The sequence below is a fragment of the Hylobates moloch genome, unplaced genomic scaffold (assembly GCF_009828535.3).
Source record: "Hylobates moloch isolate HMO894 unplaced genomic scaffold, HMol_V3 SCAFFOLD_14, whole genome shotgun sequence".
NCBI classification, from domain to species: Eukaryota; Metazoa; Chordata; class Mammalia; order Primates; family Hylobatidae; genus Hylobates; species Hylobates moloch.
Genome location: NW_026652289.1, coordinates 11,925,541 through 11,942,571, shown reverse-complemented (window position 1 = coordinate 11,942,571; position 17,031 = coordinate 11,925,541). Strand labels below are relative to the sequence as shown.

Below are 17,031 nucleotides of genomic sequence, written 5' to 3'. Positions count from 1 at the left end.
TGATGGTTAAGTTCCCAGACTAGTCCACAGAAATTTTCTTAATTCATAATCTCTGAAGGTCAGTAGAACTGGGGGAGTCATTTGTGTTCAGCTGAGGACCATTTTAAACTTGTTTTTGAAAATGCAATTCAGTGTTCCCCTTGGCAGCAGAATGGGACCTGGATTGGGCCACCCTTATCAGGGATTGGGACAATATCTCAGCCCTCTAACTTGTTAACACTAAATAAATCATTGGCGCACGACCTGGAGCTGGGTGGCTCAGAGGCCTGGGAGTCACTCCCAGCTCTGGATTTGCTGGGGTCTGTTTCAGGCCCCCGAGATTACCTCCACTTTGTGTCTGCACGTGCTCACCCTGACACCCTCATCTGCTCTGCGGGACAGACAGGGTGTTGGTGTGGAAAATTCTTACTGTATTCCTGGGCGTTTGAAAGGGGAAGATGTCATTTATGCTAGAGGGAGCAGTGACAGGGGAGGCTCATTTAGACCCATGCTAAAAGGGGCAGGCGTCTTACTGAATCATAGTAACAGTCACCCTTTGCCAGAACCACGTCACTCACTCCAGGGCTGCACGGAGCTTACGGTTCTCTTTCCACTAGATGGGGCTGAGCTGAGACCGAGAGGAAACGATACAAGAAAGTGCGGTCTGTATTTCAGCGTTGGGCTAGTGCTGCTTTGTAAAAGGATGCCTCTGCTCTGTTTCTACTGGGTCTGATTTTATGGCAGTGAGATTGGGCTGGCTTCCAAATGCCTGTGTATAAGAACTCTTAAGTAGAAGGTGTTTTTCTTGCCTGTTTTGCCCGTTCTTTGCCTGTTCTCATCTGCTTTAAAATTTGGATAGGTGCTTATAGCAGAGATCTGCTGGCCTACATATAAGATGCCCTTCTATTTACGGGTAAGCAGAATGATAAAAATAACCAGCTCCATGGTGAATCAGTGGAATTTTACTGACTTGCTTCCCAAATGTGTCTGCAGCGTACTCCAAGAGCGCTGGCACCCTCTCTAGAGGAGATTGATTCTCCTCTGTAGTTTTCCCGTTAGCTAACATTTCCATGTTCTCGTGCCTTTCTGCCAGCGTTCTGACCCCGTTCTTGTGTGTAGGTACTCCACACCAGGTTTTCAGACAGGGCTGCTGTGGCCTTGGAGGTTTCTTTTTAGTGGCAGTGCCCCAAGATTTGTAAGGATTCTGCAGCAGGTTTAGTGTTAGTGGTTTTGAAAATGTATGAGACCCAACAGATATAAAAAGAAATGGGGCTTTTCCATGCAGAGGGTACCTCAGTTTGAAGGTGAATAATTCACTGCCTTGGTGAAGCCTGAATCCAACAAGGTTTAACTGAGACGGTCTAGGAACTGGCATTTAGACAGATCTGTTTCCTATCTTCAAAAAGGCTCAAGGATGCTTCAGGGCTGCAAAGCCCTCCCATCCGCCTCCCCCATCCCCCCACCCACTGTGAGCCACTGAGTGCTTCAGTGGAAATTTCCACTTGTCTGCTAGGGAGAAGGGGAGGGTGAGAGAGAGAGACAAAGAATGTAACTCAAATTCAAGCAAGCTCTTTTTATGGAAAACTTGTAAATACGGGGTTAAGACAAAAGTGAATAAAGAAAATACAACCTTCACATTTAAGGGCACTATCAGAAAACACATTTTTCCCCCTCGACAGCTAGGGGAGTGGGGGAAGGGCTGGCAACACCGGGCAGTCTGCATGGTGACTGAATGGTGGAGGGGCTAGGCCTCTCCAGGGGAGGGGCAGAAGGGACATGAGAGCTGCTGGCTCTCTTACAACCATGCTGCTGTGAATGGAGTGTTTTTGGTGGCATTGTTTTCCAGTATTGGGCACAGTCTGTCTTGGGGAAGCCATTTCTCTGAGTGTTTTCAGATCTCTAGAGGGTTTGGGCCATGTAGTAGAGAGTTTTGTAACATGTGAGTGTCTTACGAAATGTAAAGGAGGGCACATTATCACCTTGAAGATCATGTTGGCAAGTTCTACCTAGGAAGAAGTTCACCGTTGCTCCAGCTTTCGAACACTGTTATCTGCAGTGAGAAATGCATTAGTGTACTGAATCTTTCTTGGTTCCTTCTTGCCTGGCATCAGTCATCACCTCACTTCCACTTCTGCAGAGTTAGCGTGGGTCAAAGTTACGTGCTTTTCTATAGAAAAGAGAGATGGTTTTGTGAAGCTGATAGCAACTTCATAGAAGAAGTGATTCTATAATTAGCACCACACATGGGAAAACAAACCTTTAAAATGTAAACACTGCTTGGCTTTGTGTTCAAGGCGATGTTGGTGCTTGCATGGACCCTGGCTACCTGGTATGCGGAACCGTGTCACTTGTGCCATGTAGCACATGGTCGAAGGTGCTGGGAATGTGTAACGTAATTAGATTTTAGACTATTTTCCCAAAATGATCTATGTGCTTATTGATTCAATCACCAAGAGTAGAAGTGGAAAATGGAAAACTAGCTATTTGGAGAGCTTTTGTTCAGTAAGAACATCAGCTTTGGGGCATGTCTAGGCAGTTGCAATGTAGTCAAATCCAAATGTTTGTACCTTGAGTGAGGAGTTGATCTTGAGTCCACGTGCGTTAGGACTTCTGGTCTTGTGTTTTGATTCTGCCTAGTTTGGCTGGGGAAGAAGCAGACACTGATAGCTCATTGTGGTTGTGGAGTCCTCTTGAGTCTCTCTTTTCCCAGGGTCAGGAGGAAGTTGGGGCAGAGGGCTCTAACTCCCCTGGAGACACTGAGCCCCTTTTCTGGTCACCTTCCCTTGAACAGCAGCTCCTCTGATTGTTAGAATGGTTTCTCCATGGCAACCTTCCTGAGGATGCAGGGAGCGGGTATCAAGGGAGTTAGTTCCAAGGCCATTTTTTCAGCCTAACTCCCATTTTTGTAGGTCTCTGGTGGACCTGTGCTGTCATGAGAAAGGGATCCTTGGCAGGCATCAAAAGCCACCCAGCCCCACTACCCCACACAGGTTGTTTCCAGGCCTTGCTTTCTTCATGTGTAAAAATAGAAATGCGGGACTGTATTTGGTGTTGTCATAGCTGTAAAAAGTCTCATTCTCAGTCCTTAGGTCATCTGTAGTTAGCAAAGCCCAGCAGTGAGTCAGGGGTCCTTGACCGCCATGGGCAGCCTCCCACAGGACTGCGGTGGAAGCCTGGGTTTCTGCTCACACAGCAGCTCGTACAGCCTCTCTGCCCAGCTGGACTGCATATTCCAGGAGGATGAGACCATGTGTGCCTCATCCATTTAGCCTCCTGAGGTTTGTCTATAGTAGATGCTCATTAACAAGTTAAGTTTGCCCAGATAAATAGGTAAGAAGAAAAGGATATATACTGGAAGCAACCAGGAATTGGTCAAGGTCCTTCCTGTGTGGGAAAACCATAATGGATCATTTATCTGTGTACTTGGGTCACTGAAGCAGGCAGAGATTGACTTTATCCTGGACTTCTGGTCAGTTCTCTTGTGGCCTGGGAGAGATACCTTGGTTCCCTGGGAGAAGAAGTCGGGAGAGTTGGTAAGAGGTTCGGCTTCGGAGAGTGGCGAATATAGTAAGGTCCGCCTGTCTCGGAGTCACTTCTCACCTTTGCTGTTTTGGTGGCGTTTTCTTTCTGTGGAAACTTCCACGGTGTAATAGGGAGCCATGGGAGTGGAAGCAGTCTTTGCCCCCATCAGCCCCGGGAGCATATCAGCAGGATGACAAGCATGAGATGCCAGTCACCAGCTGTGCATGCCGGCTTGTGCTCGTTTGGTTAGTTGCTGAAGGAGCATTGTCATGCCTGGTGGCAGGAAGTCAGAGCAGTTAGGAGGGTGAAGGCAAGAGAGGGGTTTTGGTAGCAACAGGGAGCCTCCTGAAGCTAGGAAAGCCCAGTGTTAGGATTTCCAGGTCTTTATCTAGGTTTTCTCTTTATCCTCGAGAATCCTCCGACATGTGGGTACTAGGTAGCAAGAGATACAGTATACAGAGTGGGGAGCTGTGGGATCTGGAGTCTGGAGCTTGACTCTCACTTTGTGATCTGGGGCCTATCAGTTCCCCTCTGGGCTTCAGTTTGCTCATGTGAAAGGTTTGGGCTGCCTTGTCTTTATGGTCCTTTCCAGCACTTCCATTCTATGATTCTGTAACCCATTTGGTCCCAAAGCTATCTGTGGTTTCTTGTGTCCTGGAGTCAAAAGACCTGTTCTGTTTGAATCCTGGCAGTGACCACTTCATAGCTGAGTGACCTTGGGCTAATGACTTAACCTTTTTGAGTCTCTCTTCTTAACTACATTAAATTGTATGACTCAAAGGAGGCAACGTGTAGGAAACCACTTTGAAGACTCCTAGAGGAGTATTGTTGCTGGGGAGAGGGCTGCTGGACCCCAACCAACACTCGGCACCACTTTCTCTCCTCCTTTTCCTCAGTTGCCACACGGAGTTGAGCTGCCACTTCTCTTTCATCCTCTTGCTCAAAAGTTGTCTGAAAGCTGTGAAAGCACTTTGAAAATTAGAGTCTTATGAAAGACACTTCTTTTTTAAGTTCAGAAATATGAGGTTTCTGATATATCTGGCTTCCAATTTCCATCCTTGGGTATTCTTTTTACCCTTATCACAAAATAGTGTCCAAAAGCTTTGGGTGTATTTCTTACGATTATTGAGTGACTGCTGAGTATATGGAGAACACTTTCAGGAGGGCTGGATGAGAATTGATTAGTGGGCAGTTGAGTTGGTTGTTGGCATCTGTAAACACACTTTCTCTTAGAACATGTTGAGACTCCTAGGCTAGCTCACAAGCCTCTAACCCTGTGAAAGCAGTTGAATGGAAAATGGAAGAAAGCAGTGCTTGCTATGAACAATGTCATAAGTAAGACCAAGACAGCCCCAGAGGTGCTATTTGAATAAGTTGAATACTTGACTGTAAGGAAGGGCAGGCTTGGACTTCCTGTGGACTGTTTGGAGGCAGGGGCATGGAGCACTCAGCAGTGGTGGTGTCTGGGTTGCTTGATGGCCAGAGCACGTCAGGCTGTTGCTAGAGCCTCCCTCCTGATGCATGGCATTTCAGCAGCACATTACTCTAAGCACAGGGCTTCAAATGGAATGAAGCAAGAGAGGAAGGCTTCTAGGGAAACTGGACAAGGCCAAGGAAGAGGAGGGAGCTCAGAGAAAAACTACCTGCTATAGACTTCAGTGTGGTGGGAATGTTGGCAGACAGGGTGAGGTCATAACTTGTCTGTGGTAGATTGGAAGGACATTTTGATGAATAGTGAGTGAAAGAGCAAATGGATAAATGGGAAGGAAAAAAGCGTTGGGCCTCTGTTGGGTGAGAGTTCGCTGTACTGCCCACCAGGTGGCCAAATGGAATTATTGTGGGGCAGGGGGAGTGACTGGGTAAAAGGCTGAGGGTTGCAAGGAGGAGGTGATTTGAGGTTGATCACACTATTTTAAGCTCTGTTCCGAGCCTAACTCAAAGTAAGTAATCAATAATTAAATCTTGAATAAATGAGTAATTCGTAAGTTGGGTCATTGCAACCCTATTACCTGCTATATGGAGTAGAAATAAGCAAGTGGAATTAAACCTTGGAAAATGTGGCCAGGATTATGTGTAGTTTTCAGAGTGAGCCCAAGTGGCAGTCTTGTCAATGAGCAAATGTGCAAGTCATTGCTTCAAGAAGTTTGTGGGATAGTGGATTCGTTTGTACCATTTTTATTTCGTTGCTTAAGGAACCCTGGGAGTCTTCATCAGCTGTAATTGCTCCCTGTTGCCTCCATCCCACATCAGCTCATTGACCAAGTCCTGCCCATTCAGCTTCTTAACTGCCATTTTAAAATCATGAGCTTTATAGAGATGATTAGCATATAATAAACTGCATATATTTAAAGTATATAATTTAATAAGGTTTGACATATGTATACACCCACAAAATCACCACGGTCAAGATAATAAACATATTTGTCACCCCTAAAATTTCCTCCTCCTCCTTTGATTCCTCCCTCTACTTGTCCTTCATCCCAAGCAACCACCGATCTTTTTTCTTTCACTGTCGATTTTTTTTGACTTTATGATGGTGCAGAAGTGACTGCAGATGCAGTAGAAGCCATACTCGAATAACCAACCATTCTGTTTCTCACTCTCAGTAAAGTATTCCATAAAATTACATGAGCTATTCAACACTTAATGTAAAATAGGGTTTGTGTTAGATGATTTTACACAACTGTAGGCTAATGTAAGTGTTCTGGGCATTTGGCTAAGTGATGTTAGGTTAGATGTATTAAATGCATTTTCAACATAAAATATTTTCAACTTACGGGTTTATCGAAATGCGTATATTGTAAGTTGAGGAACATCTTTTTTTTTAGACTTACATAGAATTGGATGGTATGGACCCCTTTTACTCTAGTGTCTTTCACTCGGCATAATTATTTTGAGATCAGTAGTGTGTATCAATAGTTTACTCCTTTTCATTGCTGAGTAGTATGGCATTGTATGTGGCGAATATTTGTTTTTTTCCGGTTTGGGGTTGTTATAGGTACGGCTGCTGTGAACATTTGTATACAAGTTGTTGTGTGGACACCTGCTTTAATTTTTTTGGGGTAAATACCTAGGAGTGGAGTGGCTAGATCATAATGGTAGGTGTATGTTTAGGAAAATGCCAAACTGTTTTTTCAAAATCGTTTCATTTGCATTCCCACCAGCAATGTATATGAAAGCTGTTTTTTTTTTGTGTGTGTGTGGTGGGGTGGGGCTACCCCAAAGCGCAGACTGGTTTATTGGGCATTAGCTGGGAAAATCCGTAGCTGGACTTGGCCACACGTTCCAGCTCATCCTTCTTCTTGATGGCAAAGGAGTTGGAGGAGCCCTTGGTGGCAGTGATGAGCTCATCTGCCAGGCACTCAGCAATTGTCTTGATCTCCCGGAGGGCACCCTCAAGAGTGCCTGTGCACAGCAACCAGGTGGTCTGATTCACACGGTGCAGTGGGGACACGTCCACAGCCTGTCATCTCTCAGTCCCTGCTCACCCGAAGCCTGTGGAGTCCTCCTGGGGACCACCATTAATGATGGCGTTCACCAGGACCTGGAGAGGGTTCTCGCCTGTGAGCAGGTGGATGAAATGGAAGGCATATTTGATAATGCACACTGTCATGAGCTTCTTGCTGTTGTTGTGGCCATGCATTATCATGGAGTTAGTGAGGGACTCCACAATGGGGCACTGAGCTTTGCAGAAGCGTTTGGCAGCATAAGGCCCTGCATTGTGAGGCAGGTACTTGGCATACTTCTCCTTCACTGCAGTGGAATCCTGCAGGGAAATGTCACTGATCTGCACATCATCATTTGTGCTGCATCATTGATCTGCACATCGTCCACTTCCCAAAGAGCTTGGTATCGGGGGTCTCTGCCACTGCTGGTGCTGCTGTCTCCCCCTCAGTCATCCTGAGGGCACAGCCTGAGTGTCTCTGTTGCTTGGCATGGACCTTGTGCCACCCTGGAGTGCGAGTTTTTCTTTACTTTACTTTTTTTTTTTTTTTGAGACGGAGTCTTGCTCTGCCACCCAGGCTGGAGTGCAATGGCGCGATCTTGGCTCACGGCAACCTCTGCCTCCCAGGTTCCAGCAATTCCCCTGCTTCAGCCTCCCGAGTAGTTGGGATTACAGGCACGTGCCACCATGCCCGGCTAATATTTGTGTTTTTAGTAGAGAAGGGGTTTCACCATGTTGGCCAGGCTGGTCTCGAACTCCTGACCTCAGGTGATCCGCCTGCCTCAGCCTCCCAAAGTGCTGGGATTACAGGCGTGAGCCACCACATCCATGGAACGCCAGTTTTTCTACATCCCTGCCAACACTTGGTGTGGTCAGCCTTTTTAATTGTATGGCACTTTAGTAGGTATCTCTTTGTGGTTTTAATTTGCATTTCTCTCATGACTAATGGCTTTAGGCATCTTTTCATGTGCTGCTTTGCCATCGTATGTCTTCTGTGAATTGTCTGTTCAAATCTTTTGACCACTGTTTAAAAGTTTTTTTAAATTAAGTTTTGAGAGTTATTTGTATTCTAGATACAAGTCCCTTATCAGACTTGTAATTCACAAATCTTAGTGGCTTATCTTTTTATTCAAAGGGCAGTTTCTAATTTTGATGAAATCTAATTTATCAATTTTTTCTATTATGGATTTTGGTTTTGGTGTTGTGGAAACACCAAAACCAAAGGAAGCAAAGGAAACTTTGCTTAATCCAAATTTACAAAAGCTTCCAAGTTTTATAGCTTTATATTTTACATTTCAATCTGTGTCCCATTTTGAGTTAATTTTTTAAATGGTACAAATAGAGAATAAAGTTTCCTTTTTTGCATATGGATACTGGATTATTTTAGCACCATTTGTTGTAAATCTCTATTTCTGTACTCTGTTCTAGTCTTTTGATCTGTCTGTGTATTTGTACATGAATATCATACTGTCTTGATGGCCATAGCTTTATAATAAGTCTTGAAATCAGGTGGTGTTAGTCCTTCAACTTACATTCTCTATCAGAGTTGTTTTGGCTGTTTTAGATCCATTATGAACTTTCTAATCAATATTCTAGGGTTTTGATTGAGGTTCTACTGAATGTCAATAGATTTTATTTCAGTAAAATAAATAATAGATCTCAATTGTTAACTTGGAGAGGGTTGACATCTAAATTTTGAGTCTTCTTACACATGAACAAGATATACCTGATAGGTTTTGTTTCCTTCAGCAACGTTTTGTAGTTTTGCATACCTTTTGTCTGATTTCTCTGTAAGTATTGAATGTTTAATTCAAGATCTGATTATTTGTTGCTAATATATATAAATAACATTGATTTTTGTATCTTGCAATCCTGCTAAACTCATTAGTTCTAATTTTTTTGTAGATTTCTCAATACTTTCTCGAAACACAATCATGTCATATGCAAATAAGGCAGTCTCACTTTTTCCTTATCAGTCTAGATACCTATTCTTTTTCTTGCCTTATTGCACTGGCTAGAACCTCCATTTCAGTGTTGAGTAGAAGTGACAGTGCACTGTCTGGTTTGTTCCCAGTCTTAGGGGAAGAGCATTTAGATGTTTACCAGTTGGTGAAATGTCAGCTGTAGATTTTTCAAAGATGCTGTTTGTAAGTTTGAGGGAGGTCACTTCTATCCCTAGTTTGCTGAGATTTTTTTTTTATCAGGAATGGCTATGGATTTTGTTAAATGCTTTCATTTGCGTTTGTTGAAATGATCATATGGTGTTTCTTTTTTAGTTTGTTAATACGTCTTAATTTGAATTACATTTTTTTTCAAATGTTAAGCCAATCTTGCATTCTTGGGATAAAGCCTGCTTGGTCATGGTATATTGTATTTTTAAATATATGATAGTAGTCAATTTGCTAAAATTTTGTTTAGAATTTTAAAATGTGTATTCTTGAGGGACATTCATCTGATTTCTTGTAATGTCTTTGGTTTGGGTATAGGGTAATGCTGGCTTCACAGAACAAATTGAGATGTGTCTTCCTTTTTTCTTGATGAATTTGTATCAGAATTGGTGTTTTTGCCTTAAATGTTTGGTGTGATTCACCAGTGAAGTCATTTGGGCCTGTAGTATTGTGGGAAGCTTTTAAACTTCTTTAATAAGATATAGGGCTTAAGGGTTTAAACTACACATATTTCTTTAATAAGATACCCATATCTTATTCAGGTTATCTGTACTTCTTGAGTGAGGTTTGGTAGTCAGTGTTTTTCAAGGAATTTGATCATTTCATCTGAGTTGTTAAATGTAATGCTTTTTTTTGAGACAGGGTCTCGCTCTGTCACCCAGGCTGGAATGCAGTAATACAATCACGGCTCACTGCAGCCTGGACCTCCTGGGTTCAAGTCATCCTCACACTTCAGCCTCCCCAGTAGCTGGGACTACAGGCACACACCACCATGCCTGGCTAATTTTTGTAGTTTTTGTGGAGATGAGGTTTCACCATGTTGCCCAGGCTTTTCTCAGACTCCTGGTGTCAACTGATCTGCCTGTCTAGGCCTCCCAAAGTGCTGGGATTACAGGTGTGAGCCCTGGCGCCCGACCTTGCAAAAATTTTTTATAATATTTCCTATTATTTTAATATTTATGAAATCTGTAGTCGTTTTCACCTTTCTCATTCCCAATGCCGATAATTTATACCTTACCTCTTTTTACTCAACAGTCTGGCTATAGAGGCATATCAATTTTACGAATCTTCTCCATGAACTAGTGTTTGGTTTCATTGATGTTCTGTGTTTTTCTTTTTTCTGCTTTAGGGATTTCTCTCTCTTTCTCTCTCTCTTCTGTCATCTTACCGGATTTAATTTGCCCTTTTCCCAGTTTCTTAAAGTAGAAGCTGAGACTATTGATTTGAGGCCTTTTTTCTTTTCTTACCTAGGTGTTCAGTAGATACGAATTTCCTGACAACTGTTGCTTTCATGGCATCCCCCAGATTTTGATTTGTGGCATTTTCCTTTTCATTCAATTCAAAGTACTTTGTAATTTCCCTTTTGATTTCTCCTTCTACCTGTTTGTCCAGCTTATTTAGATATCTGTTTAGTTTCCAAGTGTTGAGGCATTTTTCCAAGATTTTTGTGTATAACTTGAATCCCTTTATGTTATATGGCCCAGAATATGGTTGGCCTTGGTAAATGTTCTGTATCTACTTAGGAGGAATGTCTATCCTGTGATTGTTGGGTAAAGGGTTCTATAAATGTCAGTTAACTCCACTTGGTTAATGTTGGTCTTCACTTTTTCTATATCCTTGGCGATTTTCCGTATTTCTATCGATTACTGAAAGAGGAATGTTAAAAGGCTTCAGCTGTGATTCTGGATGTGTCCATTTCTCTGTTCAGTTCTGCTGTTCTTATATGTTGAAGCTCGGTTATCTGGTGCATGTATATTTAAGACTGTTATGTCTTCTTGGTGAGCCCATTATTATGTATGTGGCAATGTCGGGGAGGCATTACCCAGTACCCACTGAGGTCCGGAACCAGGGTGGGGCAGGGGAGGAGGGGTGTGTCTGTCTGTTCCTTACTGGGCACATCACAAAATCAGTGACTTTTCCTTGCACACCTCACTTGTCATTGTGGTTTGTGCTGCTCTTTGTGGTGGGACGTGTGTTCTGGCGCAGTTAAGGTCTCATGCTGCTCCCCGTCATGAGAGCACTCCTATCCCTAGCACTCTATTTGGAGTGCTAGGGATAACACCAGAGTCTTTCTTCCTATGACAATTGTACTGTAGTGGAGTGAGGCAGACAGTAAGCAAATGCACACTGTGCCAGTGGTGAGAACGTACTCTGTGGAACAAAACAAAGCCTTGAGTGAGGGCAATGGAGAGTGAGGGGCGTTGGTGGAGCTAGGAGGATGCCGCTTTAGGAGAGTGGGCACAGAAGGCCTCTCTGAGAGGATGACATTTGGACAGAGACATGATAGAAGCAAGAGATGAGCTATGTGGAAGTTGGGCGGAGAACATTTCCAACAGAAGGACCAGCGAGTGCAAAGGCCTGGGAGGGGAATGTGCTTGGGAGTCCTGAGAACCGCATGTATGGCTAGAACAAGGCAAGCGATGACAAAAAGATCATAGTTTTAACCAGCTAGAACACTGCAGGATTTTGAAATACTGCGCTGAAAACTGACCTTTAGTCACATAATGGTCCAAATCAAACAGTACAAGGGAGGCTTAACCTTTTAGGTCTGAGAGGAGAAGGGAGTGGGTAGGGATGGGCTCTTTCCTTGCACTATCATCCAGCAGGCTGCTGAGGACCTTGTCAATCTTTGAAGACCGGTGAGCCACGCGGGATGCCCGTCGACATTAGTCTGGTATGGGTGATGAGTGGTAAATTCTTTTTCTTACTTAAGGTTCCAGTAATTTTCTTTTTGTTCCCTGTCCATATTGAACATAGTTGTAGACCAGTCCCATGCCTTTCTTAATCTTTTCCTGTGTTTGTGGGCTCATGGTTCTCTTAGGTGTGTTAGTTCACAGGGAAAATCCTTTGAAAAGTTAGAAGAGTATCTAATAGATGTTTTCACACACACACACACACACACACACACATTAATTAATAGTTTGGAAAATTCAGTCTTGTCAATGGATTAGAAGTTTTTCCCCATGCTTCCTAGTACTTCACACTATCTGTCATGTAGCAATGTGATTTTGCCATAAAGCTGGTTTGGATTCATATTTTCACAAGAGTGTAATGGGAAAGGCCATAGAAAAAGGGAGATTGGGCATAACACTGCAATTCTGTTTAGCTGGTCAGCTGGTAGTTTCTATTTTGACAAGGTTGTATGTGTGTATGTGTGTGTTTGTGTGTAGTTGATGTCTGTCTAGGAAGAGTAAAATGGAAACACTGACCAAAATAATAGAATTGTTACAATTCAAATGCAGACACTCACAAGTTTTTTATTTTATTGCAGGTATTTCTTGGTGGATTTTTATGCACCCACCACAACTGTTGAAAGCATGGTGGAGCACTTGTCTCGAGACATAGATGTGATTAGAGGGAATATCGTCAAACACCCCCTGACCCAGGAACTAAAAGAATGTGAAGGGATTGTCCCAGTCCCACTCGAAGAAAAATTATATTTCACAAAGAAGAAGAAGTGAGAAGATTTGCCAGATTTTAGCCTTATATGTAATCCCTTCACATTTGAGCAGCATGGACGAGAAGGAAGAGTTTGCAAGTTTGGCCTTTATATAAGCATGTGCTGCAGGTGCTGTTTGATTTTTCTAAGGTATTTTTAGCCCTTGATCCCCTTTGCTTGCGAGAGGTGGGGAACTGCTCACTGACAGCTTCTCTGTAACCTGCAGTACCAGTGGATCATTCTTGATTTTGTTTTCATTAGTGTCATTTCTTTGTCAGTCAGGACTTTTCCCCTTACAACAGTAACACTATTTTTTGAAGAGCAAAACTTATAATACCTCCTGGGATTGTGAGCTAGTCATTCAGCCTGTATAACCATGCGGAAATAAAAATTGATGACCAGTGTATTATATGGACAACTTTTGCTTTGAGTAATAAACTTGATTGTAGGAATGCGGGAGGTGTTTTTTCCCTTTACTTACCCAGTGCGGTGCACTTCCAGGGCCCTGCATCTCCAGTCTAGCTGGCAGTGCCTGGCAATGTCGGGGACGCATTACCCAGTACCCACTGAGGTCCGGAGCCAGGGTGAGGCAGGGGAGGAGGGGTGTGTCTGTCTGTTCCTTACTGGGCACATCACAAAATCAGTGACTTTCCCTTGCACACCTCACTTGTCATTGTGGTTTGTGCTGCTCTTTGTGGTGGGACGTGTGTTCTGGCGCAGTTAAGCTCTCATGCTGCTCCCCGTCATTCCTTTGCCACTAGCACCTGCCTCCTCCACTGTCCCTCATCCCAGGGCAGGCCTCTTGTAGGAAGTAGCCTCCTAGCAGTGGCATGGCTTCCAGGATGGGTGAGGATGAGGCTGTTCCCCAAAACAGTCACCTGCATCTCTTCCTCGGTCTCCTCGGGGCTGATTGGAAAGACGACTAGCCCTTCCCCCTTCCCAGGGGGTGCCCTGCACAAGGTGTCTGTCACCATCACAGATGACAGAACTTCTGCACGTAAAATGTTGGGGGAAGTGCCGGTTCTAGGAATCTCTGAAAAGCAAGAAGGAGCCGAGAGTTCTGGCCTCTGCCTTATTTTTAACCATGGCAAGACCGGAGGATGGAGAGATGTGCAAGAGATGCCCAAAGCGCCAGGAGGGCCCGGTCTCCCCGCTGTGGCCCAGCGCCTCCTCCCTGTGTAGCAGCTGCCTGAGTCTGCACTGGGTCATCAGTGTTGTCACCTTGCTTATTAAGAACTCAGGCAGTATCCAGCTTAACTTCCTCCAGAGGCAAAAAGCTATAAAAAGTCTCTTTGAAGAGCAATAATTCAGTGTAGAGGCTCATTAAGAACTGTAGACTGGAAATAAAAGGGGTAAAGATTATCTGGGAAAATACGCTACTTCCTGTTTTATTCGGAATTTCCTGAAAGCACAGGCCCTCGGTCAGGGCTTGCGAGAGCACCAACTCTGTAGCAGACACTTTGCGTCCTGATGTTCTTTGACCCGGTGCGATCTGAGGTCCATTTTGCTTGGAGTTTATTAAACGCACGCCGTGTGCCATGCTGCACACTTTTGTCCGTTCCCTCAGTTACTCCTTTCAGCAGCCCCAGGAAAGGCAGCATTGCTATACCTGTTGCTTGGACAACAAAACCCCCACTCAGATTTGCCCTTGTCCCCACAACTGCCAGTGATAGCTGGAATCTTGAACTAGGGACCCTGATGCCATCTGTTTTTTCCTTTTGGTAACAGTAAGGTTGTCTTTGCCCTCTCAGGCAAGGCACTTGGGTGTCTGGAGTGAATTGTCACCACTCAGTTAGTGGCGTTTGGCCTCATGGCCCGAGTATAGCACTGGCGCTTTCTTTTCCTGCACTTGCCGGTCCCTGATGATGACGCCATTGGGTATTCCAGGTCATACAATCCCGTGGCACAATTTAGAGAGCATTAGGAAGGAGGCTGGCAAAGTAGGGCAGCCGTGCAGTATGCCAGTTCCCCTCCTTGAAAGCTCCAAAACGAAGCCACTGTCTTTCCCCTGTGAGCGGTTGGTGCATAGCTAGATCCTCAGCAACTGAGGGGTCCTCACCCCCTGGCAGCCGCTGGCCTGTCGGGATGCCTAGTGTTGGAGCAGGGCGTGCAGGTGGGTGGTTTCCAGGCCGCTTATTTGTCACAGCAGAGCATCCGGTCTCCCTGCCCAGGCTGGCGGTGGTCCGAGGCTGTGGTCTGCTCCTTCAGGGGATGATGATAGGCAAAGTGCTGGCAGTAGAGCAGTAGACAAAGACAGGCCCTGGCCTCGTGGAACTGAGAATTGGCATGGAGGTAGACAAAGCATGTACGGTGTAGTTAGCTGCACAGGAGCTGCTGGAGGGAGTACAGAGGATGGAGTGGGGAGGGCATGTGCAAGCTGAGCTCCGAAGGGTGAGGAGCCAGTTGTGTGATGTGACAAGGAACTGAGGGGCCAGATCTGGCAGACTGGAGACCTGTGAGGAGTTAAGCGCAAAGGGATAGGAGGTTGCCAATGGGAAATGACGCACCGAAGGCGAAAGGCTGGCATCGGGTGAAGCACCAGCTCCAGGATGCTCCCTGGGGGGCTTGTGTCCTTGGAAAGGGCATCTTCCTGGGATTTGCAGCTTTGACTATTTGTGGGCCTCTTTGGACAGGCTGAGTCTTCAAGAAGTACTTGGTTTGATCTCACCAATACTCCGCTTGACTGGCTGCATTTTAGGACGTGAAACTTGGACTTCTGAAAGGAATTTAAGAGGAACATCAGCATTTAAGATATAGTGCTCAGGGTTGATGACATAGGTGATATTTATCCTCATGATCCTGTCAGCACTCAGAGTCACCCCTTTCCTCTTCCAGCATTTCCGGAAGGGCTTATTTTTGCCAGTGGGCCCTGCCCCCTGGCTGGAGGAAAGTATGCTGGCTGCAGTCTACGAGAGTGGAGGTCCTGAGAGTCTGCAGTCCCAAGTCCAAAGATAGTGGCCACAGTTCAGGCCTGTGACAAGCCAGGGGATTGTTTTTTGAAGGTGGCCCAGGGAGGTCAAAAATGAGAGCCTGGGGGCCCAAGAAGCTAGTCTCTGAGGTGTATCTTATAAGCTATCGAGACCAGCTTGGTAGGGGAGACCCTAACCCAGCGGTGCTAGAGGAGACCCTAACCCAGCGGCGCTAGAAGAATTAAAGACATGCACAGAAATATAGAGGTGTGAAGTGGGAAATCAGGGGGTCTCACAGCCTTCAGAGCTGAGAGCCCCAAACAGAGATTTACCCACATATTTATTAACACTAAGCTAGTCATTAGCATTGTTTCTATAGATATACGATTAACTAAAAGTATCCTTTATGGGAAATGAAGGGATGGGCCGAATTAAAGGAATAGGTTGGGCTAGTTAACTGCAGCAGGAGCATGTCCTGAAGGCACAGATCGCTCATGCTATTGTTTGTGGCTTAAGAATGCCTTTAAGCGATTTTCCGCCCTGGGCAGGCCAGGTGTTCCTTGCCCTCATTCCCGTAAACCCACAACTTTTCAGCTTGGGCATTAGGGCCATTATGAACATGTTACAGTGCTGCAGATATTTTGTTTATGGCCAGTTTTGGGGCCAGTTTATGGCCAGATTTGGAGGGGGGGGAGCTGCTCCCAACAGAAGCTGCTCCATGACATTCACAATGGTGGATCCATTCACATGGATCGTTCTGGAAGCGTCTGAATGGAGACAGGCACTGTACCATGGAGTGTCAACAAAGGACCATGGAGCCCAGTAGATTTTTGCTGAAAGACCAAATGTATGTTGATTGAGATGAAGTATTTGGTTAAAAGATTAGAGAGTATGGAAAACATAAGCCGCTCTTCCAAGCTTTTAGTTGAGTCTGGAAGAGCCCTGGTGTACCCCCACCCACCTGAGGGATCCCACAGTGCTTTCAGCAGGAGTTCAATGTGGATATTCCTTTACCCTCCCGACAGCCCCCTAAGCCAAATATTCTTCTGTTTTATGACTTAAGACACCTGAGGCTTACAGGATAATAGATAACATCCCCAAGGCCGCCAGAGGAGGAGGAGTTGGAGTTGGGAGTCATGTCTGTCTTTGCAGAGCCCATTTTGGCCTGCTTACAGGCTCCTGGAGGTAGACGTTGCCAATCCCTGCAGTCCTGATTACGCCGCGAGGGGCTGGCTCTGGATGACCTGCTCCTCTGGGCCCTTCTGACCCTGCACCTAGAGCCAGACCCCAGGCTTCCTCGCTGCCAGAGAAGGGGAGCGCGGGGAGCTGGGGCTCCTTGGGAGTGTTTTAAATCTCAGGTCTTCAAACGGAAATCCTGAGAACATCAGAAAATGTTGGTGTCTCCTGGAGACCAGGCATTCTTTTCTCATGATTCTCCCTGCTCTGTAATTCCCACTGGCTCGTTTTTCTCCACATTGCTCCAGGGGTGTCTTTCAAGAGTACACACATGGCAGGTGCTGCTCTGTGCAGGATACAAAGATCAGAGGGGCAGTGTTCTGGCCTCAGGGC

At 45.3% G+C, this 17,031-nt stretch overlaps 1 protein-coding gene and 1 pseudogene across 1 annotated transcript in view; one reads left to right on the top strand and one right to left on the bottom strand.

Moving 5' to 3' along the window:
- MRPS6 (mitochondrial ribosomal protein S6) overlaps positions 1 to 13,006 on the top strand; it is a 53,134-nt gene extending 40,128 nt beyond the window's left edge. Inside the window, exon 3 of the mRNA XM_058427335.1 lies at positions 12,386 to 13,006. Coding sequence (XP_058283318.1) covers positions 12,386 to 12,575 — 190 coding nt within the window. The 3' untranslated portion in view covers positions 12,576 to 13,006. The remainder of the gene's footprint in view (positions 1 to 12,385) is intronic.
- Positions 6,716 to 7,400, bottom strand: LOC116482355 (small ribosomal subunit protein uS7-like; annotated as a pseudogene).
- Positions 13,007 to 17,031: the final 4,025 nt, after the last annotated feature.